Source organism: Bombina bombina, chromosome 6 (assembly GCF_027579735.1).
Source record: "Bombina bombina isolate aBomBom1 chromosome 6, aBomBom1.pri, whole genome shotgun sequence".
NCBI lineage: Eukaryota > Metazoa > Chordata > Amphibia > Anura > Bombinatoridae > Bombina > Bombina bombina.
In genome coordinates this window covers 1,126,788,896-1,126,814,351 of record NC_069504.1, presented here as the reverse complement: position 1 = coordinate 1,126,814,351, position 25,456 = coordinate 1,126,788,896, and the positions used below count along the sequence as shown (strand labels likewise).

General features: G+C 41.5%; 1 protein-coding gene across 1 annotated transcript in view; it reads right to left on the bottom strand.

Moving 5' to 3' along the window:
• Window positions 1–25,456, bottom strand: part of BMAL2 (basic helix-loop-helix ARNT like 2) — a 416,858-nt gene that overhangs the window by 43,741 nt on the left and 347,661 nt on the right. Inside the window, 2 exon segments of the mRNA XM_053719098.1 lie at window positions 3,161–3,269; window positions 14,118–14,179. Of these exon segments, the coding sequence (XP_053575073.1) occupies window positions 3,161–3,269; window positions 14,118–14,179 (171 nt within the window).

The following is a 25,456-nucleotide window of genomic DNA, read 5'->3' as shown; positions in this document are numbered from 1 at the left end:
CTGATTACTTTGGGGCAATGCCCAGCAAAAGGCCCTTTTAAGGGCTCTTTGTAATTTAGTATAGGGTAGGGCTTTTTTTATTTTGGGGGGCTTTTTTATTTTATTACGGGGATTAGATTAGGTGTAATTAGTTTTAAAAACTTGTAATTATTTTATTATTTTCTGTAATTTAGTGCTTTTTTTCATACTTTAGATAATTTTATTTAATTGTATTTAATTGTAGTTAATTTTGGGAATTAATTTAATTATAATGTAGTGTTAGGTGTAATTGTAACTTAGGTTAGGTTTTATTTTACAGGTAAATGTGTCTTTATTTGAACTAGGTAGCTATTAAATAGTTAATAACTATTTAATAACTATTCTACCTAGTTAAAATAAATACAAAGTTGCCTGTAAAATAAAAATAGAATTAGTAAATGTGAATGTGTCTTTATTTGAACTAGGTAGCTATTAAATAGTTAATAACTATTTAATAACTATTCTACCTAGTTAAAATAAATACAAAGTTGCCTGTAAAATAAAAATAAACCCTAAGCTAGATACAATGTAACTATTAGTTATATTGTAGCTAGCTTAGGGTTTATTTTATAGGTAAGTATTTATTTTTAAATAGGAATAATTTAGTTAATAATAGTAATTTTATTTAGATTTATTTAAATTATATTTAAGTTATGGGGGTGTTAGGGTTAGACTAATTAGGGTTAGACACAGGTAAATGTGTCTTTATTTGAACTAGGTAGCTATTAAATAGTTAATAACTATTTAATAACTATTCTACCTAGTTAAAATAAATACAAAGTTGCCTGTAAAATAAAAATAAACCCTAAGCTAGATACAATGTAACTATTAGTTATATTGTAGCTAGCTTAGGGTTTATTTTATAGGTAAGTATTTATTTTTAAATAGGAATAATTTAGTTAATAATAGTAATTTTATTTAGATTTATTTAAATTATATTTAAGTTATGGGGGTGTTAGGGTTAGACTTAGATTTAGGGGTTAATACGTTTAATATAGTGGCGGCGACGTTGGGGGTGGCAGATTATGTGTTAATAAATGTAGGTAGGTGTCGGCGATGTTAGGGACAGCAGATTAGGGGTTAATAAAAATGTAACTAATGTTTGCGAGGCGGGAGTGCAGCGGTTTAGGGGTTAATATATTTATTATAGTGGTGGCGATGTCCGGTTCGGCAGATTAGGGGTTAAAAAATGTATTTTAGTGTTTGCGATGTGGTGGGCCTCGGTTTAGGGGTTAATAGGTAGATTATGGGTGTTAGTGTACTTTTTAGCACTTTAGTTAAGAGTTTTATACTACTGTGTTAGTCCATAAAACTCTTAACTACTGACTTTAAAATGCTGTACCAGTCTTGACAGGAGAGGGCCTACTGCTCACTTTTTGGAAGACTCGTAATACCGGCGTTAGGCAAATCCCATTGAAAAAATAGGATACGCAATTGACGTAAGTGGATTTGCGGTATTTTCGAGTCTGGCCAAAAAAGTGAGCGCTACACCCTCTCCTTCAAGACTCGTAATACCAGTGGGCGTTAAAAAGCAGCGTTGGGACCTCTCAATGCTGCTTTTTAAGGCTAACGCAAGACTCGTAATCTAGCAGTAAGTCTTCACTGATACAACACAAACCAACGCCAGCTCTCTGGGCAGGAACGGTGCTTGAATTCTGATCCTTTAGTCCCACGTAGCCCAGGTTTTAATATTGCTGCTTTAAGGGGGAACACATGAAAAATGCATATGTCAAGGTTCTAATAATGGAACATTATTCAAAATTTTCTTTTAACAGCCCCTGACATATGTATTTTTCATAAGTGTCCTCCCTTAAAGTGGCAATATGGCAAACCTACACTAGTATACGTGCATATGGCAATGAAACAGTAATTACTTTTACTAGAAGCATTTTTTGATAATTACAATTTATTGCTAAATTGCTTCTATTTTAAATCAAAATACACCTGTGCACATTTCAATTTAGAACTTTCTATTCAATTTAACTTTTCTGCAATACAAAAATAACTAAAAGAATACATGAGATTAATTTAGTAGCACCAGGGAAAAATATATAAAGATATTAACCAAACCAGCTCAGAGAACTAAAGAAAGCTGTAAAACTGCAGGGTGTAAGCATTGTCTATTGCACATATGCTTGCATGCAACTATGTGCTTAACTTTTGCAAATGGGTTATACAAATAGATAAAGCATTAGTGCATTATTGCTCAGGTCCAGGACATGACCGGTGATCCAATCAGAAGAGTCATACACATGTATCATCTCCTTAGGACCAGCTCAGCAGCTTTGTATGTTAAACACATAATTGCAAACATTTCTGCAATATTAAAATGCATTAGCTCATTTGTTATTTCACTAGTATGTCCCTTTAAGTTGTATTAGTTTGAACACAAAGTCTGAAGTTTGCTCAGTAGTGATGTAAATGCCATCACTCAACACTGCTGTATCCAGCGAACTCAAATAATAAAATAAGAATCAGTGCACAATAATTGTAAGCCTAAATGCTTCTAATAAAACCAATCACTTTTTCACTGGCATACACATGTATGCTGCACGTGCCCTGTGCCCTGTGCACCAGCATTAAAACGCTGTGCCTGGCTAGTCAGCAGTGCCTTGTGAGACACAAATTACTTTATTGCTAATGAAATGTCTGACTATTATAACATTAGCGTTAAGGGATTGTAATACACGTTAACAATGTAATACAACATATTTAATTAAGTGTCTTAAAAAACTGCAATATACATGATTTATTCTGCCTCTTTTTACTGTAATTTAGCGTTCCTATACTGAAAACTAGCAGTACATCACATGTCTAAACCTCCTATACATATGTCCCTAACTGGCCTCAGCAGAGGTCGTAAGATAAAGGTACCACAAAACCAATGCCAGTTTTGCAAACTCCAGTCCAGACTGGCTCTTCAAAACACGGCAAACGGCAGAGGTGTTTAGCAAACAAGGTGTTAATGCATTCCGGACGTTTTATAATAAATATATAATTGATAATTCATTGCACAAAAGCCTTCTCATTGTGTTTTTTGTTCCTTTAAGTACAAGCACAGAGAGTGGCATTACTGCTCAATATCATGATGAGAAATATGAGATTGTAACAAGGCATGAAAAGAAAAATAATAATAATTTACCTCTGCAGATCTAAAATCTCATTTGCTATTTCTGTCCCTACTCTTCCTGCACCAAGAACAGTTCCGCTGCAGATCCCCGGCACATTCAGAAACGTGTGTTTGGAAGTATCTGTGGAAAAAGAAACTGCTTGAATTAAACAGTGAGCGGCTAGAACAACTTGTAATAAAAGAAAAAGGTGGAGATGTATAAATGATAATAAACAGCAGGAAGGTGATGTATGTAATAAAGCGGGCTGTTCTGTGTTTGCTCGCGCAGCTGTCATGTGTTTACTTTACGGCATACGTTGTTAATAAAAGAATAAAACGCCCACTCATGGTTTTCACAGCTCCACTCTCTTCTCCATCACAAAATACCAAATGAAACTGCACACGATTCTTGTCACTAACATCCCCCACTACATCTTGATCAATAATCTCAAATCAGAAATTTTTAATCCCTGTGTCCTTCAAGTACATCAGACTGAAATATTGGGGGATAGATCTGGACCAAAATACTCAAACACTTTTAGAAAGAAATTATGCAGATCTACTGCTAGTCACCCAGAAGGAGCTGGATAAAACTCATACAGGGGCTCATACAATTGATACAAATGTTGATAGAGACCAGAATTTTATATATCATGCAAGTGGTTCCAATCCACCTCTGACCCAGGTTCCTAGTTTAAATGCATAGGTCTGGGGCCTGGTTAAACCCAGAATCAATACAAAAAATTATATATAGATTGCTGGATGAGGGAGGCTAGGAGTACCAAAGATACAGGCTTATTAACAAGCTATTGTTTAACAGAAAGTCCTAGATTGGCAAACTGGCCATTAGACTAGAGCTTGGGTCACCCTGGACCCCCAATTTATTAAAGATCTCCAATTGGGATCTCTCTGCTGGTTTCTACACCATAACTGGCCCAAAATAATCCACAACATTAACATCCACAAACACATTTGTGGGTCAGTTTGTACTGGTGGACCTGGGAGATAATAAAATGTGAGACAGGGGAGATTTTGCCCTAGAGATGAACTAAAAGACCTAGGTGGTGGAATTTTTGGGAGATGCCTCAAATACGTTCAACTACAACATTATCTATATCCTTGACCCCATAAAAAAAAAGATCTTCTAAGAACACGGTTTGAGCGATAGTGTTTGTCTGGTAAACGAACATGAAGGACACCCTTTCTTTCAAAAAAGTTATGGGACAAGTCAAGCAGTGACACCTCCCTCTTAGACCATGTTGGCTTATTTTTTTTTAAATTATTTTTTTTAAACAAGCTTTATTGAGAAATTGTACGATACAACAGTGAAAACCAGTACAAAAAACAGTAATATTACATATTCTGCATAATGTTTATGATGTTCCTGCCGCACCACACAGCTTTAAGTCCTTGATAAATGCATCATAGTATTGTCCTTGAACTTTCAGTATTAGGGTGGCGCTTAGCACCCACCCATTTGAGCTTGTTATACATAATTTTTATTATTGATTACACATACTGTAAATAGAGGGGGGTGGGGGTAGAAGCAGAGGAAGAGAAAGGGAAAAAAAATATTTAAAAATTTGGTGGAAAAGGGTTATTCCCCTTCCCCACCCCCCTCTGGCCCTCCAGTACAGGGCCCGAAGGATCCGTCATCAGCATCGCTCTGCACCAGATTGCCAGATTAGGGGCCTTTTCCCTCCCATGTCAATTGCATATACTTGTGCGTTGCTATTTTGCCCTTTTTCCGGTAGTGGTAGCGGTAAAGTCGGAGCAAGTCCCCAACTCTGCTTCTCCACTCCTGCAGGCTAGATGCCTGTTGTGCTTTCCAGTGTTTAGGTATTAACCCCTTGGCTGCACTGAGCATTAGAAGCAACAACTGATGCTTCACCTCCCCGCAGACCTTGGGTAGTTCATGGTATAACAGCTGATTCGGGTTAGGTGTTATAGTTCGTTCTAGGACCCCTCCCATCTCCTTCAGTACAGCTTCCCAAAAGGGGCTGAGTCGGGGGCAAGACCACCACACATGTAACAGTGTGCCCTCCTCCCCGCAGCCCATCCAGCACTCCCCGCATGTGTTGGGGTATATTTTCCTGAGCATCTGTGGGGTCAGGTACCAGCGACTCAGAAACTTATAATGCATTTCATGGATAGTAGCTGATACCGAAGCCCTCTTTGCACTTTCAAATATTTTATGCCAGTCTTTAGTTTCTATGGTCCGCCCAAGCTCTGCGTTCCAAGTTTGCACATATGAGAGTAAGCATTGCTCTCCCCTTGTAAGGAGGATTTTGTAGAGTTGTGATATTACGTGCTTTGGAAGCTAAGTCGCAATGCAGTCTCTCGAATGTGTTTTTTTGTCTGTTTAAATGTGCTTTATATTTCTTTGTTGAATAGTAGTGCATGAGCTGTGCCGTGCAGAACCAGGAGGAGAATGTGTGGGCGTCCCATTCTGCAAGCTCGTTCTGTGATTTAATTTTCCCTTGATGTAGAACATGCGTGATCGTGTTCTCTTTTAGGGGATATAAGTGTGCGGGGCCCCGCATGTCACGCATCAGTCCAATATCTGGATTCTCCTTTATAGGAGTCAACGGTGAACAGGGGGAAGAAACATATTTCACCACTCAAATCAGCCTGTCCCACACTGAGAAGACCTCTTTTAGAAGCGGATAGTGTTTGATTAGGTCTGGATTCTAGGCCTGATCCCATTCCATATGAACGTTTCTATGGACATCTGAATTTAGTGTAATATATGTGAGGGGGTGGTGATCGTTATTGTCTGTAGGTTATATAGTACTCTAGGTAATATATTCATCTTAACTATGTTGATCCGGCCTATCCATGACATATTTTTGTTCTTCCAGCTGGAAAGGTCTTTAACAACCTCATCCCTGATTATCCTATAATTAAGATCCACTAATTCCCTTACCTGTGGCGTTAATGTAACGCCCAAATATTTAGGAGTTGACTGTGCTACTTTGATAGGGCACCGTTGCCTTAACCTGTCGAATGTGCTAGCGGGCTCTGTAATGTTTAGTATTTCATTGTTTTTATGGATATAAAAGGAAATTTGATACCGCTCGAACTCCCCCAGAGCCGCCCGGAGTGACGGGGCCATGTCCCAGATTGTTAGGAGGATGTTGTCCGCGTACATCGCGATTTTGTGTTCAGTATTACCTATCCTAATGCCCTTTATTGCTGGGTTGGCGTGAATTTTGCTAGCTAATGTTTCTATGGTGAGGGCAAACAGAAGCGGGGAAAGAGGGCAGCCCTGCCTTGTTCCGTTATTAATTGTGAAGGTGTCGGAAAGCATACCGTTAACCCGTACTTTGGCGTTGGGCGTCGAGTATAATGAGGAGATGCTATTGATGAACCTGGGTCCAAAGCCAAACTTCATCAGCGTGTGGCGCATAAATGACCAGCTCACTCAGTCAAATGCCTTCTCCGCAACTGTGGATATTAAGGATAAGGGGGTGTTGTTTATTTTGGCATGTGTGATAAGTTGCAGGACCTTGAGTGTGTTGTCTCGGGCTTCTCGGGTAGGAATGAACCCGACCTGGTCTGATGATACTAACTGGGGCAGGAATCTGTTTAGCCTATTGGCCAGTACTTTGGTCAATATTTTGACGTCCGAATTGAGTAAGGATATAGGGCGGTAATTCTCTGGTTTATTAGCAGGTCTACCGGGCTTTGGTATTACAGTAATGTGCGCTTCTAACATGGCATTAGGTAGTGTGGGCGAGTCAGGCAGCTAATTAAATATAATTAGTAGTTGGGGAGCTAATATATCTGAATAAGTTTTATAATATTTAAGGCCAAAGCCATCTGGGCCCGAACTCTTGCCTGTGGGCAAGTCTTTAATTGCCTTTAGTATTTCTTCTCTTGTAACTGGAGACTCCAAAGACTCGGAGTCCCCAGTTGAGAGATGTTGGGTTTGTGCACCCTCCAAGTATTTCACGATTGTGGGATCAGTGTGCGGGGACATGCCCAACCCCTCTCGCCTGTTGTGGTGGGGTGGAGGGTGCACCATATATCATGAAGAACGAGGTCCCTCATGGAGCTAGCGAGGGCTCTTGTTGTTTTAATAGGAGTGCTGGAGACGCCATCCGAGGTATCCAGGCTGGGATGCAGTGGTGTGTTAAAGTCCCCCCCCCAGATATGTGGTTCCCACTGGTAAGTTCAGTATTTTGAGGGCCATTTTCTTGAAAAAAGTAGATTGGGAGTGGTTAGGGGAGTATACATTTACAAACTTTATCATCTGTCTGCCATATAGAGTGCCCACCAGGATTAGAAATCTACCCTTTGGGTCCCTCTCTATTTGTGTGAGCGGAAAGGGAATTCTTTTGCTGAAGAGGATTCCCACCCCATTCTTTTTCCTTGGGCCCGAGGCAAAGTAAGCAGTAGGATAGTATCTGTTGTACCATTTAAGTTTGTGTTGCTTAGAGAAATGCATCTCTTTCAGAAATATAATATCACCCCCATCCTGTTTAAATCTTGTGACTATAGAATGATTTCCCGGACTATTAAGGCCGTTTGCGTTGATAGTAATGAGGTCCACCGGGTGGCTTTTTTTTTTTTTTTTAAATAATTTTTATTGAGGTAAAATGGCATACAAGAATAATAACTTCGTAGAGAAATATCATGGCAACATGCCCATTTAACATACATTAAGTTTTACAGAGTGAACCGAACAAGCATGTCTTTGTAGCTGTATAACCTGGACTTAACTCAGTCCAAATGCATAACTTCAAGCCATGGGCATTACCTCATTTTTACATAAGTGCATGGACAGAGGACAAATAATACAATTCTAAATATCTAGTTGGGTGTATGCCCAAATCTACTAACCAAAATAAAACCTTGTGCAGGCTTGTGCTTGTCCTTGGAGTATTCAGCTGATAAATGTTGGAGACCCAGTTTTCCTACCCTGTCTCTAAAGAGTATAAGTATAGGTCTTCTTGTGTCTATAACCTAAATACTAGCCGAAAAAGTATGGTATTCTAAAGTTGCACAGCGCAGCACATAATAAGCCAACATATCTAGGGATATTCTATATGCTGTAATATTGGGAAACCCCAATTTCGAGAGAGGCAAAGCCACTCATGAACCCCATGTTTTTTTTTATATATATAATATTGCGCTAGCAACTTATATGGCTCTACATCAAATAGTAGCTGTCCCTCAGAATTAGCGGCGTACCTATACTCTAGTAAACCTGTTTTCAAAAGGGGCAGGGGTCCTCCCGGACTGTAGATGTTTTATACAAATAACATTGTGGTAGCCGCTTATATGGCCTTGCATCAAATACTAACTTCCATAGCTCCACCTACATTAATAAAACTCTACATAGGGCCTCCACGGATTACCATTAAATATATGACAGACTATATATCTTATGTGTACTATCTCGGCCGCAGACAGTACCTTGAAATTGCTGCAAACCCTGAGAGGATCCACAGGGCATAGAGACCCGACAAAGTTAAGGAAATAAATCTTATAGTGGATCTGTAACAGGAAAAAATAGACCACATGACTGCCTTTAAGGCTAAACCTCATCAGTAGGGATGTAAGCTTAGTGGGTCAAACATAATTAGACCACAGCCCGGGGAGGCCCCTGTCACCTGTTAGGTACTTTGCAGGGGTTTATGGAAAGACCAAAATGTTATAGTATCCAAGGAGACAGACTCATGAGATTTAAATATGATTACACGCAGAAAGTTCAAGCAAATAATGTAAGCATCAGTTTTGCATGCCATTCCCACTTAGGTGATAGGACAGGTCAAAATATATCAGCCCCCTGCTCAGGGTAACCCCCATTTTAGATTAACTAATTAATAGAAGGACATACAAGCATTATAATATTCCTACACCCAAGAACACATATTTATGCAGTTATAGGATAAGCAAACCTAGGTAGCTAAGTCAAATAATGTAGTGCACCCTTGTCCCATGTCATTTTCAGTGTAGATCCTCACATAGGGGTTTAGTGGTTTATATGAATATTAGAACATATCTTACATTCATTGCTATAACTGGGATAAGTGGCCTAAGCATATAAACCCCACATATAGACATATGTAACCCTTGGTGCCTGTGGAGCAAATTAGCTTAACTATTCACATAGAGGGTCTGTGACTCATATGGATATGCAAACCCCTCTCACATTCATTGTAGTAACTAGAATGAGTGGCACCAACCTACAAGTCGCACACATAAACAAATGTAACCATTGGTGCAGGTGGGACAAGTTAATACACTATAAAATGCTTGCTTCCAGAAAGTGTAAAGGCTAGAAACAATGACTCTTATATACATACATAATAACCGGGAGCACCATAAGCAAAAAACAAAACAAAATAAAGCAGAGTGTATGACACAGGCTTGTCATCAAAGTTCCTGCACGGCAGTACCCCATCCGGTATTCTGATCATCCCACTCCAGACCGTTTTAAAAGGGCTGAATAGGCGCTTCTAAGAAGGTGCGTGCCTTCTAGATTTTGCAGCAAAGCACTATCAAAGCCATAACAGTCAGACCCATTCCCCAACACATCTAGGCAGAACAGAGTCTCACTTAGCCGCTTTAATTCACTTTCACATCCCATCTCACCATCCCTTATCAGTCCCGGGTGCGGTTGCTCAACTTGGATTCCCAGAGCTTGGTCTGTGCACAATGTAGGGTCCGGTACAACAGGTGGGGGAATGGGTGAGGGTCGCCTCAACTCTATTTCCGACTTGAAACTATCAGGCGGAGGATCTTCACCGGCATATGCATTAGTGGCAAGCACCGTCACGTTACTGATGTAGCCTTGTCCTCCTGCAGTGATCTCTTCCACACGGGGCTCACAGCCTGTTGCGTTGATCGTCTTAGGGACAAAGCCCTCACTTCTATGTAGGCCGTTATGTTGCGATCCGGAGGTGGCGTCGTCAGCCATATTAAGTTCCGCTTGCTCCTCCTCTATGCCCATGACTTTCATAAGCCGGTCAAATCGAAGGCTTATCTGACGGTCAAAGACCACAAATAGGGTCTGCACCTGCATAAAGAGGGAATCTTCCATATTTAAGTTTGAAGTAGTAGCGTTGCAGGAGGATAGTAATTACTGCTTTACCCCGGTTTACCGGGGGGGGGTAGACAAGCAGGCCGCCGCCTCCCACGTCTACAGTCCAGTCCAAATCCACTGAAGTAATCCCAATAAAAAATATATCTCCCAGTTCAGCTTGTACTCTGTTATCAGAGCATATCACATTCTAAAGAAGATGGGACATCAGATGGCAGATAATCGGCGGATTCTCTCCCCTGCATCAGCAGGCTTCAGATTTGCGACCGCTCATGGCCGCTGCCCAGACACGCCCCCCACCGGGTGGCTTTTAATGCGACTTTGTGATGGGGCCATTGTTGGTTGCGGAGGGAGAGGGAAATAAAAAAAAAAAAAAAAAAAGGAGGGGAGGTGGAGGGGAATGGAAGGGTCAGAGGTGGTAAGGAGGGGATGAGTGAGTTGAGGGGAATTTAGGTAATGCTAGATGTCGGCTAGCAGGGGCAAGGGGAGGGAAGTGAAATCTGTCATAAGATGGGTGCGACGCCTGTCTACGCAGCTCCCTGTGGACTTGTATTTGATTATAGGGCTACAATGTTCTTCTGGGAGTAAAGAGGTAATGGGTAATCAACAATATAACAATAATACAACACCAATACAAACATAACAAGGTTGGTAAACCCTGTGCTATCTTAGTTTAACATTTAATCATCAAACATTTTTGTAAGTTTGTGCAACAAAATACCATAAAATAAAAAGAACAATAAAAAAGAAAAAAGTGCCTTTATGTCTTATCCAAAGTAGGGATTCAATCTATTCCGAGCTGGGAATTTCCAACGAGACAGCCTTTGGGCATAGAGTCCTATAAGTCTTAAAGACTATGAACAAGTTTGTATAGATCTAGATACACATACCTATGCTACCTTCTGTCCCCAGGTTCTGATTAAACATGGTATACATTTTATGCTCTAAGGTAGGTGACCCTACAGGTCATCCCTACGTCTAACTTATTTCTGAACATCATTTTATTCTTTTACCTGAGCATGGGTTTCCTTTACTATCTGTGATGTAAGTTTATGTCACCACCTGCTAATTAAAGTGCTGTGTAGTAAGATCCCAGTAGCGATGAGTGTGAGTTGTAAATATTTTGTGTGCGTGCTGCCTCCAAGGGCCTTTATTTAGGCCTGCTTCACCTATATGTATATATCTGAAATGTACCGTCACGCCATGTGTTCTATTAATGGAGCCAAGTGCAGGGGTGGCGAGGTGATAAATGCTTAAACATTAGTTGCTTAACCCCTGAATGTACTGTATACTCCAGTTATTTCATCCCCAGATGGAACTACAGCGTGAGGTGGTTTTATTCAAAAGCTAGTAAATCTAGGCCTTTGTTCTTAGGTATACTATGGGTTAGTAGAAGTTTCTGTCGAATAGGGTTGTAACTTATAAACAAGTTAAACTTATAACATTTCCAATCTATAAACAAGGTTCACTAATATCATGAACCACCCCTTCATTTCAAAAGAGCATAGATTATTCTCCCTCCGCTGATGCTTCATCCAGGCTGATTAGCATTTACAGGGGGAGCAGCTCCTGAGGGGCCCTCCCGTTACCATGCATCATCCGAAGGGGTCTGATCTCAATCCCAAGGGCCTGGTTGAAGTTGTGCAGGTCTGTGACATTCCTGAAGACCGCTGTGGTATTGTCTTTGTTGACAATGATGCTCGTCGGGAAGCCCCATCTATAGGGGATTTGTTGTTCTTTGAGAACGGTGGTTACATACCTTAAGTCTCTCCTTTTCTGGAGTGTTGCAGGGCAGAGGTCCGTGTATACCTGAATGTCGGCTCCCTCATATACCAGCAGGTGCTTTGTTCTGGCGTGCTTGAGGATTTCCTCCTTATCCGTGAAAGATAGTAGTTTGACAATCACGTCTCTAGGTGGCGCACTGTTGGGTGGTTAGGGGAGTAACGCTCTATGTGCTTGTTCGATTTGCACACCTGCTGCTGTTGGGCTGTATTTAAAGAGGCCTTGAATATATTTATCTAGGGTTGAGGGGTTGACAGACTCAGGAATTCCCCGCATGCTAAAGTTGTTCCTCCTACTCCTGTTCTCTAAGTCTTCAATGCGTTTGTTGCTTCTTGTGACTGTATAAAGCTTGCCTGAAACTGCATATCCGAACTCAGATTTCCCTGTTTTTCTTTAATCTGAGTGACTCTCCTATCTACTGCATTTATATATTTTTTTAATTCGGCAAACATGCTTTTGACATCCCACATTGCTTCTTTAATGTCCTCCTTTGAGGAGAGGTGCTTAATGTCCTCTATAGTGACATCATTTTTCTGTGCTGGGTCTGTGTCATGATTTGGTGTGACAACTGTCTGTTTTCCCTTCTCCTGCTGCCCTTTATTGGCATTTGATGCAGCTTCAGAGGAGAGCAAGTAGCTTTCCATCTTAGACGTTTGTAAGCCTTTTGTCGGACTTGGTAGTCTTTTATTTGGCATACCAGGGTATGCACTACTCGTGATGGGGGTGTCTCCTCCGGGCGAATGGGGCCACGGGAATGGGGGTTATGTGTATTCAAGTCCGTGGTCAGATTGTGTCGTCCTTTGTCACCATTAGTTGGGACCCTGCTCTAGTATTTGGCACTTTACTGCTGTCAATGAGGCTCACCCCTACTTTTAAAAAGTGTGTATACGCCTTTAAGAAAGGATTCAGCGCTAAGCACTGCTCATCATAGGCCCAAGAGACTGCTAAAGGTGTGTGGGAAGTTTATTTAATTCTTCTGAACTGTGTTGAACGTTCTGCGTAGGCACTGGATGACCAGCTCTTTTATCCCCAAGCGCCTGTAATTATTTTATTTTAATGGGCATCACATGGTTTTCAGCTGAGCCTCGCCTTTCTCTCTTATTAATGGCGTGCTCTAGTGGCCCTGCACCCCCTGCAAGGCTTATGGTGTACTGCCTGTTATGGGGCCTGCTGTCGCCTACGACCCAGAGTCACCTGGACCTGGGATGAGTTGCCGTGAAAGGAGAATTTTGTCAGCCTATCCCCTCGTGCAGCTGCTTGTTTTGCACTCCCTGTGGCTGTCGTTAGTGCTTACCCTGCTCCAGGACTGGTCCTCAGCAGCTTTTAGACGGATCTGCTTCTCCTGCTTCTCTCAGAGTCTCTCCTTGCAGTGGTCTGCGGCTGTGATTGTTCTGGGCCAAGGTTACTGGTCCCCTCTGTTAATTCCGCCTCTTTATCCCTTCGCCTCCTCACGCCAACAACTTTGTCTCTCAGGCCACAATCAGGTCTGATTGGGAGCTCCCGTTGTCCGACGGCTTGAAGGGGGCTGTCTGTGCAATGTCTTCTGTGGCCTTACTGTGCGCTGGGCCTGTGCGGTGCTAAGTCCTCCGGTCTGAGGTAGTGGGGCAGCGAGTTAATAGAAATTAACTACAAAATACTGACACAGTGGAACTTCACTCCTGCAAGACTTAACCAAATCTATATGAGCAGGAGGGAGGGGATAGGAAGTATTGGGTACATGTTATAAATTTGGTGAGAATGTGAGAAAATAGCACACAAAATGCACAAAATATTGATTATTATTATGCAGGAGATTTACAGGTGCCAGATCACTAAATGATATATTTTATTATTCTGCTGTTCTAATGTAACATGCAGGGCAATCAGAAGCCACAATATGCAAACACACACACACACATATATATATATACATACATACAATTTCAAAACCAACAAAGATGTCATGTCTGATTGCAATGTGGTTCAGATTTCCTGGACATGTAAACCACAAGAAAGGAGGTCAATAACTAGGACTGTAACAGCAAAAACGGGAAAAGCTTGTGCATATGTATACATGTATGCATCAATGTGTGTGCAAACCAGTGGTGTGTCATCTGCAAAACCAAAAGGAATGTGTCAGAATGTTTCACTTGTGCACATCTATCATTGAGTACTTACCTTCTGAAGAATGTGAACTACCCAGGAGAGATACAGTCTCCAGCGATGCATAGCAATGCCCTCTACAATAAGGAAAAGAGACATTTATGAGGACGCACTGTCTGTCTGCAGAAATGTAACATGTATACTAGGCTGTGCCGTGCCAAGTCATAATACATTGATTCTGCATGACATCTGCATATTGTGCTGTGTCTGATTCTACATGACATCTGTATACTGTGCTATGTCTGTTTCTACATGACATCTGTATACTGTGCTGTGTCTGATTCTTCATGACATCTGTATACTGTGCTGTACCTGATTCTACATGACATCTGTATACTGTGCTGTGTCTGATTCTACATGACATCTGTATACTGTGCTGTACCTGATTCTACATGACATCTGTATACTGTGCTGTACCTGATTCTACATGACATCTGTATACTGTGCTGTGTCTGATTCTACATGACATCTGTATACTGTGCCGTGTCTGATTCTACATGACATCTGTATACTGTGCTGTGTCTGATTCTACATGACATCTGTATACTGTGCTGTACCTGATTCTACATGACATCTGTATACTGTGCTGTACCTGATTCTACATGACATCTGTATACTGTGCTGTACCTGATTCTACATGACATCTGTATACTGTGCTGTGTCTGATTCTACATGACATCTGTATACTGTGCTGTGTCTGATTCTACATGACATCTGTATACTGTGCTGTGTCTGATTCTACATGACATCTGTATACTGTGCTGTGTCTGATTCTACATGACATCTGTATACTGTGCTGTGTCTGTTTCTACATGACATCTGTATACTGTGCTGTGTCTGATTCTACATGACATCTGTATACTGTGCTGTGTCTGATTCTACATGACATCTGTATACTGTGCTGTGTCTGTTTCTACATGACATCTGTATACTGTGCTGTGTCTGATTCTACATGACATCTGTATACTGTGCCGTGTCTGATTCTACATGACATCTGTATACTGTGCTGTGTCTGATTCTACATGACATCTGTATACTGTGCTGTACCTGATTCTACATGACATCTGTATACTGTGCTGTACCTGATTCTACATGACATCTGTATACTGTGCTGTACCTGATTCTACATGACATCTGTATACTGTGCTGTGTCTGATTCTACATGACATCTGTATACTGTGCTGTGTCTGATTCTACATGACATCTGTATACTGTGCTGTGTCTGATTCTACATGACATCTGTATACTGTGCTGTGTCTGATTCTACATGACATCTGTATACTGTGCTGTGTCTGTTTCTACATGACATCTGTATACTGTGCTGTGTCTGATTCTACATGACATCTGTATACTGTGCTGTGTCTGATTCTACATGACATCTGTATACTGTGCTGTGTCTGTTTCTACATGACATCTGTATACTGTGCTGTGTCTGTTTCTACATGACATCTGTATACTGTGCTGTGTCTGATTCTACATGACATCTGTATACTGTGCTGTGTCTGATTCTACATGACATCTGTATACTGTGCTGTGTCTGATTCTACATGACATCTGTATACTGTGCTGTGTCTGATTCTACATGACATCTGTATACTGTGCTGTGTCTGATTCTACATGACATCTGTATACTGTGTTGTACCTGATTCTACATGACATCTGTATACTGTGTTGTACCTTATTCTACATGACATCTGTATACTGTGCTGTGTCTGATTCTACATGACATCTGTATACTGTGCTGTGTCTGATTCTACATGACATCTGTATACTGTGCTGTACCTGATTCTACATGACATCTGTATACTGTGCTGTACCTGATTCTACATGACATCTGTATACTGTGCTGTGTCTGATTCTACATGACATCTGTATACTGTGCTGTGTCTGATTCTACATGACATCTGTATACTGTGCTGTACCTGATTCTACATGACATCTGTATACTGTGCTGTACCTGATTCTACATGACATCTGTATACTGTGCTGTGTCTGATTCTACATGACATCTGTATACTGTGCTGTGTCTGATTCTACATGACATCTGTATACTGTGCTGTCTGATTCTACATGACATCTGTATACTGTGCTGTGTCTGATTCTACATGACATCTGTATACTGTGCTGTGTCTGTTTCTACATGACATCTGTATACTGTGCTGTACCTGATTCTACATGACATCTGTATACTGTGCTGTGTCTGATTCTACATGAAATCTGTATACTGTGCTGTGTCTGATTCTACATGACATCTTTATACTGTGCTGTGTCTGATTCTACATGACATCTTTATACTGTGCTGTGTCTGATTCTACATGACATCTGTATACTGTGCTGTGTCTGATTCTACATGACATCTGTATACTGTGCTATACCTGATTCTACATGACATCTGTATACTGTGCTGTGTCTGATTCTACATGACATCTGTATACTGTGCTGTCTGATTCTACATGACATCTGTATACTGTGCTGTGTCTGATTCTACATGACATCTGTATACTGTGCTGTGTCTGATTCTACATGACATCTGTATACTGTGCTGTACCTGATTCTACATGACATCTGTATACTGTGCTGTGTCTGATTCTACATGACATCTGTATACTGTGCTGTGTCTGTTTCTACATGACATCTGTATACTGTGCTGTGTCTGATTCTACATGACATCTGTATACTGTGCTGTGTCTGATTCTACATGACATCTGTATACTGTGCTGTGTCTGATTCTACATGACATCTGTATACTGTGCTGTGTCTGATTCTACATGACATCTGTATACTGTGCTGTACCTGATTCTACATGACATCTGTATACTGTGCTGTACCTGATTCTACATGACATCTGTATACTGTGCTGTGTCTGATTCTACATGACATCTGTATACTGTGCTGTACCTGATTCTACATGACATCTGTATACTGTGTTGTACCTTATTCTACATGACATCTGTATACTGTGCTGTGTCTGATTCTACATGACATCTGTATACTGTGCTGTGTCTGATTCTACATGACATCTGTATACTGTGCTGTACCTGATTCTACATGACATCTGTATACTGTGCTGTACCTGATTCTACATGACATCTGTATACTGTGCTGTGTCTGATTCTACATGACATCTGTATACTGTGCTGTACCTGATTCTACATGACATCTGTATACTGTGCTGTACCTGATTCTACATGACATCTGTATACTGTGCTGTGTCTGATTCTACATGACATCTGTATACTGTGCTGTGTCTGATTCTACATGACATCTTTATACTGTGCTGTGTCTGATTCTACATGACATCTGTATACTGTGCTGTGTCTGATTCTACATGACATCTGTATACTGTGCTGTGTCTGATTCTACATGACATCTGTATACTGTGCTGTGTCTGATTCTACATGACATCTGTATACTGTGCTATACCTGATTCTACATGACATCTGTATACTGTGTGGTACTGGATTCTACATGACATCTGTATACTGTGTGGTACTGGATTCTACATGACATCTGTACACTGTGTGGCACTGGATTCTACATGAAAAGAAAATGTATGCTTATCTGATAAATTTGTTTCTTTTTAGACACGATGAGTCTACGGATCATCTTCATTACTTATGGGATATTCACCTCCTGGTCAGCAGGAGGAGGCAAAGAGCACCACAGCAGAGCTGTTAAATAGCTCCTCCCTCCGCTCCCACTCCAGTCATTTGACCGAAGTTAGGAAGAGAAAGGAAAAGCCAAGGTGCAGAGGCGTCTGAAGTTTACAAAAAATAACAACCTGTCTTAAAAGAACACGGCAGCCGTGGATTCATCGTGTCTAAAAAGAAACAAATTTATCAGGTAAGCATAAATTTTCTTTTCTTTTTAAAGACACAATGAGTCCACGGACCATCTTCATTATTTATGGGATACAATACCCAAGCTAGAGAACACAGATGATACGGGAGGGACAAGACAGGGAACCTAAACGGAAGGCACCACTGCTTGAAGAACCTTTCTCCCAAAAGCGGCCTCAGCCGAAGCAAAAGTATCAAATTTGTAAAATTTAGAAAAAGTGTGAAGAGAGGACCAAGTCGCAGCCTTGCAAATCTTTTCTACAGAAGCTTCATTTTTGAATGCCCATGAAGAAACAACAGACCTAGTGGAATGAGCCGTAACCCTCTCAGGAGGCTGCTGTCCAGCAGTCTCATATGCAAAACGGATGATACTCTTCAGCCAAAAAGAAAAAGAGGTAGCCGTAGCTTTCTGACCCTTACGTTTTCCAGAGAAAATTACAAACAAAGAAGAGGACTGACGAAAGTCCTTAGTCGCTTGGAAATAAAATTTTAAAGCACGGACCACGTCCAAATTGTGCAGAAGACGTTCTTTTTGAGAAGAAGGATTAGGACACAAGGAAGGAACAACAATCTCCTGATTAATGCTCCTATCTGAAACAACCTTAGGAAGGAAACCTAGTTTAGTCCGCAAAACTACCTTAAGGTAAGGCAAAGAGTATTGTAACGCCGAGAGATCAGACACTCTACGAGCTGAAGAAATAGCAACAAGAAATAAAACTTTCCAAGATAACAACTTAATATCTAAGGAATGCATAGGCTCAAACTGAGCCCCTTGAAGAACTTTCAGAAATAAATTCAGACTCCATGGAGGAGTAACTGGTTTGAACACAGGCCTGATCCTAACCAAGGCCTGACAAAAAGATTGTACATCTGGAACCTCAGCCAGACGTTTGTGTAACAAAATAGATAATGCAGAAATTTGGCCCTTTAGGGAACTTGTCGCCAAACCCTTCTTCAAACCCTCTTGGAGAAAAGACAAAATTCTGGGAATCCTAACTCTACTCCAAGAGTAGCCCTTGGATTCACACCAATAAAGATATTTACGCCATATATTATTGTAAATTTTTCTAGTTACAGACTTACGAGCCTGAATCATGGTCTCTATGACCAAATCAGAAAAACCCCGCTTGGACAGGATTACCTGTTCAATCTCCAAGCAGTCATCTTCAGAGAAACTAGATTTGGGTGAAGGAAGGGCCCTTTAATGAGAAGGTCCTTCCTCAACGGAAGTCTCCAAGGTGGCAGGGATGACATGTCCACCAGATCTGCATACCAAATCCTGCGAGGAAAGCAGGAGCAATGAGGATCACCGGTGCCCTCTCCTCCTTGATTCGAGCAATGACCCGAGGAAGAAGCGCAAATGGAGGAAATAGGTATGCAAGATTGAAGGACCAAGGAACCGCCAGAGCATCTATCAGTTCCGCCTGGGGATCCCTGGACCTAGACCCGTATCTTGGGAGCTTGGCATTCTGACGAGATGCCATGAGATCCAACTCCGGCCGACCCCATTTGAGAATCAGGTTGGAAAACACCTCCGGATGGAGTTCCCACTCTCCCGGATGAAAAATCTGCCTGCTCAGAAAATCCGCCTCCCAGTTGTCCACCCCTGAGATGTGGATCGCTGACAGATGGCAAGAGTAGGCCTCCGCCCACCAAATTATTTTGGCTACCTCGGTTATCGCTAAGGAACTCCTCGTTCCTCCCTGATGATTGATGTAAGCCACTGTCGTTATGTTGTCCGACTGGAATCTGATAAACTGGGCCGAAGTCAACTGAGGCCAGGCCATAGGAGCATTGACGATCGCTCTCAGTTCCAGGATGTTGATAGGAAGAACAGACTCTGCCTGAGTACACACTCCCTGAGTCTTTAGGGAACCCCAGACAGCTCCCCACCCTAAAAGGCTGGCGCCTGTTGTCACAATCATCCAGGAAGGTCTGCGAAAGAAGGTTCTCTGAGATAGATGATCCAGAGACAACCACCATCAAAGAGAGTCCCTCGTCTCCTGTTCCATAGTTATTCGAGGAGACAAGTCTGCATAATCTCCATTCCACTGCCTGAGCATGTTTAACTGCAGAGGCCTGAGGTGAAACCGAGCAAACGGGATGATGTCCATTGCCGCCACCATCAGTCCAATTACTTCCATGCACTGAGCCACTGATGGCCGAGGATTGGACTGAAGTGCCCGGCAGGTATCTAGAATCTTTGATTTCCTGACCTCTGTCAGAAAAATCCTCAGAGATATAGAATCTATTAGAGTTCCCAAGAAAGTTACCCTGTCTTCGGGATTAAGAAACTTTACCTTCCACCCGTGAGATCTCAGGAAGGATAGCACAACGCTGGTATGAGATATTGCTTGTTGACAAGATGGCACCTGGATTCTAATATCATCCAGATAGGGTGCCACTGCAATGCCCCGTGGTCTTAGAACCGCCAGTAGAGACCCCAGAACATTTGTGACAATTCTGGGTGCCGTGGCCAGCCCGAAAGGAAGAGCCACGAACTGAAAGTGTTTGTCCAGAAAAGCAAACCTCAGGAACTTGTGATGATCTCTGTGGATAGAAACATGTAGATATGCATCCTTTAAATCCAGTCGTCATAAATTGACCCTCCTGGATCAATGGAAGAATGGTACGAATAGTTTCCGTCTTGAATGATGGAACTCTGAGAAACTTGTTTAGACTCTTGAGGTCTAATATAGGTCTGAAGGTTCCCTCTTTTTTAGGAACCACAAACAGATTTGAATAAAAACCCTGCCTCTGTTCCTGTACTGGAACAGGAACAATTACTCTTAGGGAGGAGAGGTCTCTTACACAATGTAAGAATGCCTCTTTTTTATCTGGTTTGCAGATAATCTTGAAAGAAGAAATCTTCCTCTGGGAGGAAAATTCTTGAATTCCAGTTTGTATCTCTGAGACACTATTTCTACCGCCCAGGGATCCTGAACGTCCCGAACCCAAGCCTTAACGAAGAATGAGAGCCTGCCCCCTACCAAATCCGGTCACGGATCAGGGGCATGCCCTTCATGCTGTTTTGGATTCAACAGCAGGCTTCTTGGATTGTTTACCCTTGTTCCAAGACTGGTTGGGTCTCCAAGTAGGCTTAGATTGCGAATAGTTCCCTTCCTGTTTAGAGGAGGAAGAGAAAGAATTTCCCTTGAAATTTCTAAAGGAAGGAAAATTACTTTGTCCTCTTTTTTGTTTACTTCTCTTATCCTGAGGAAGGAGATGACCCTTGCCTCCCGTGATATCAGAGATAATTTCCTTCAGGCCCAGTCCAAACAAGGTCTTCCCCTTGTAAGGAATTGACAGAAGCTTAGACTTGGATGATATGTCCGCAGACCAGGGTTTTAACCATAAGGCTCTGTGGGCTAGGATAGAAAACCCCGAACTCTTAGCTGCCAATTTAATAATTTGCAGAGAAGCATCTGTAATAAAGGCATTAGCCAACTTTAGAGCTTTAATCCTATCTTGGATCTCCTCTAAAGTGGTCTCAGTTCTGAGAGACTCAGACAGAGCATCAAACCAATAAGCTGCATTAGTGACCGTAGCAATGCACGCAGCCGGCTGCAATAGTAGACCCCGGTGAACATAAATCTTTTTAAGTAGACCCTCCAACTTCTTGTCCATGGGATCTTTAAAAGCACAACTATCCTCAAGGGAATAGTAGTTCACTTGGCTAGGGTGGAAATAGCTCCTTCCACCTTAGGAACCGTCTGCCAAGTTTCCCTGATAGCGTCCACTATAGGAAACATCTTCTTGAAAATAGGAGATGGGGAAAAGGGAATACCTGGTCTCTCCCATTCCTTGGAAATAATCTCCGAAGTTTGTTTCGGTACTGGAAAAACGTCTGAGTAAGAGGGAACTTCAAAATATCTGTCCAATTTACTCGACTTTGCAGGGGCGACCACTACTGTAGAATCACAGTCGTCTAAAGTAACCAAAACCTCCCTGAGTAACAGGTGGAGGTGTTCTAGTTTGAACCTGACAAGATACAACCTCTGAATCAGTCAAAGGTAATGAACCTTCTGAGTCTGAAATTTCGCCTTCTGATAGAACCTCCATACCCTCCAACTCAGTTCCCTGGGAGGGTACATCCGAGATTGCCACCATTGCATCAGAAACCTCACTGACAACATGGTTGTCCTTCCTCTTATGTTTGCCTTGTAGCATAGGAAAGGCACTCGGCAGACAACGCATCAGAAATAGTGGAAGACATAAGCGCAGCTATATCCTTTAGGGTAACTCCAGCAGGCGCTAGAGCAGAAGTACAGGGCACTGCTTGTGCGGGCGTTAAATCTTGGGACGCTTGGGGAGAAAGCTGTGGCATACTCTGAATCTCATCATTAGACTCCTGAGAAACATCCGCCTTTGAAAAATTTTGCTCATGAAAAATCTTTTCCTTATAACTCAAAGCCCTCTCAATACATGAGGGACAGAAAGAGATTGGTGGTTCCACATTAGCATCCAAACACAAGGAGCAAGTAACATTTTGCACGGCTCCTATGTCAATAATAAAGTACAGAAAGAAAAAACAAAAATCTTTTTTTTTTTTTTTTTTTAAATCAAAAACGTTACTGTCTCTTTAAGAGTTTACAAAAGTAACCTTTTATACTATATAAGAAATATATGCTCAAAGATAATCAATTTGTTCTAAAAAAAATTTACTGACAGAAAAAAAGGAAAAAACAAAACGATACTGTGCCTTTAAATTTTAAACAGCAACTTTTTTACTGCATTATAGAAAAACGTACCCCAGCAGTTAAACAAAAGTAAATTCAGACACCCATACACCTCAGCAATTCTGCTGAGGTGCCTACCTGCCAACAGACTCACTCCCTGACCGGAACACTTGTAGCATAGATGAAAACGATCCGGATACTCAGGGGCACAAAAACGCTACAACTGCTTGCCTGATTATTCAGAAAGACATGCGGTAGTAGAGCCACATGTGCAGACGTCCACTTCTGTCGGCTGAGGACTGGGCAATAATCTGAAGGCAGCGCGCGAAACGATAGCCCCGCCCATTGTGGGCGTAACTTCCCAAACACATTACCCGACATCGGAGTAAAAGTAAACTAGGAACCGTAACCACCATACATAATAAAATGAGCCAAAACCCTCTTTTCAGCCTGCTTATCTATTGCAGGCTTACAAAAATTGAAAAATTCGGCAAGAGACTACAAGCCTTCTCCCAGCCCCAGTGCCTGTACTCATGGCTGTCCAAAAAAAACCCATATAAGAGGGATTAATGTCCCAACATAAGAAGCCTTGAATGAGTCTTATGTAAGCTTCAAATAAAGTTTAATTGCCCACTTTCCTCTGAGTCTACTCCCCAGAATGAACAAAGTTAGCACTTACCTTACATGCTGTCCGACAGCAGGACAGTTCAGCAGGTTTAAGAGGTCCTCTCCCTCCCATAGCCCTGTGGAATAAGATAAGCCTGAGTTAAATGTGCTTAGGCTATCAGGATTAGGGCAGCATAAATGTATGAGGCGCAGTGAGAATTATGTCCCACCAGTTCCTATTGCTCTAAAGCCACCAAAAGTTCTACTGAAGAGACTGATATGGACTAGGCTACACCCTAGAACAAAGCAGCACAATCTTGCACTACTTTAAAAATAATAAACTCTTGATTGAAGAATCTATACTAACGCCTCACTTTACCTCTTCCTATCACTAACGTAGGTAAAGAGAATGACTGGGGTGGGAGGGAAGGGAGGAGCTATTTAACAGCTCTGCTGTGGTGCTCTTTGCCTCCTCCTGCTGACCAGGAGGTGAATATCCCATGGACTCATCGTGTCTTTAAAAAGAAATCTGTATACTGTCCTTTACCTGATTCTACATGACATCTGTATACTGTGTGGTACTGGATTCTACATGACATCTGTATACTGTGTGGTACTGGATTCTACATGAAATCTGTATACTGTCCTGTACCTGATTCTACATGACATCTGTATACTGTGTGGTACTGGATTCTACATTACATCTGTATACTGTGTGGTACTGGATTCTACATGACATCTGTATACTGTGTGGTACTGGATTCTACATGACATCTGTATACTATGTGGTACTGGATTCTACATGAAATCTGTATACTGTCCTGTACCTGATTCTACATGACATCTGTATACTGTGTGGTACTGGATTCTACATGACATCTGTATACTGTGTGCTACTGGATTCTACATGACATCTGTATACTGTGTGGTACTGGATTCTACATGAAATCTGTATACTGTGTGGTACTGGATTATACATGACATCTGTATACTGTGTGCTACTGGATTCTACATGACATCTGTATACTGTCCTTACCTGATTCTACATGACATCTGTATACTGTGTGGTACTGGATTCTACATGACATCTGTATACTGTGTGCTACTGGATTCTACAGGGTATCAGGAAGAGTTACAAATATTTGCAAGTTGCACCATCATTTTCTACATTAACTGAAAGGGCATCACAAGTGAGACTATTACTTGTAGTCTTTACATTTCGGCTGGATGACTCTACTTTTTTCATCATGCAGCAGCAAAAGGGACCCAGGTGAGTCCATTAAAGAAGGGGGCAGATCTCACCTTCCTCTTCATGGTCAATAAGGAACCAAGGGGCCAATTATCTAAACCTCACCAGGTCAGACGTAGTTTTTCATGCTGACCCTCCATGGGAATGCCCTGGTGGAATTACTTTTAAAAAGGGGAAGTCCGTGCAAGTGGCGAGATGTCTCCTATTGGAATTAGTGGAGCTCGCTGGAAGGGTAAACTTCGCTTTGTAAAGTGAAGTTAGCAGTGAGCAGGCAGAAAGTTAAATCCTGCAGCCAATATAAATCACATTACGCTGATTTCTGCGCATAGCATCTTACAATCTCCTCTATTTTCATGTGCATGTTCTTTTATGGTTTTAAGTATATTGAGTATTTAGGTAAAAGCTTGCCACCTTTTCAGTTGCAAGAAAAAACAGTGAGAACTGAAGGGCAGAAATGTTTAGAGAATTACGCTGGGATTTTAGAGACAATTTCATATGCACTCATGGAACGCCAATGTTCAGCGCATTTTACAAAAAATAATAATTACGTAGTAGTTTGTACTTCTGATTACAAATTTCTTTGTGTTTTTTGCACATCCAGTGTACCTAAATTACGATTTACGCTGTGCATATGTAATACCATTTATTCCTGTGTAATTTACATACAAATGTTACGTTTTTGATAAAATACAATTTTTGGTGAACCGTAACAATCCAATTTTTGGGTAGATCAATAAAACAGAATATTTGTACGTTTTATAAGTGTGACAGCACGTGAGGCTGGAGACGGCTTGGCATAGCAAGCAGAGGAAGGAGATAAAACAGAGAGGTTTAGGGAGGTGCCTTCTCCAAGTAGCAGAAATGCCAAAAACCAGAGGAGGAGAACAGTAGACAAGGGGAGGAAGAGTTTACAGTTAAAGGGACATGATACCCAAATGCTAAAGCACTTGAAAGTGATGCAGCATAACTGTAAAACGCTGA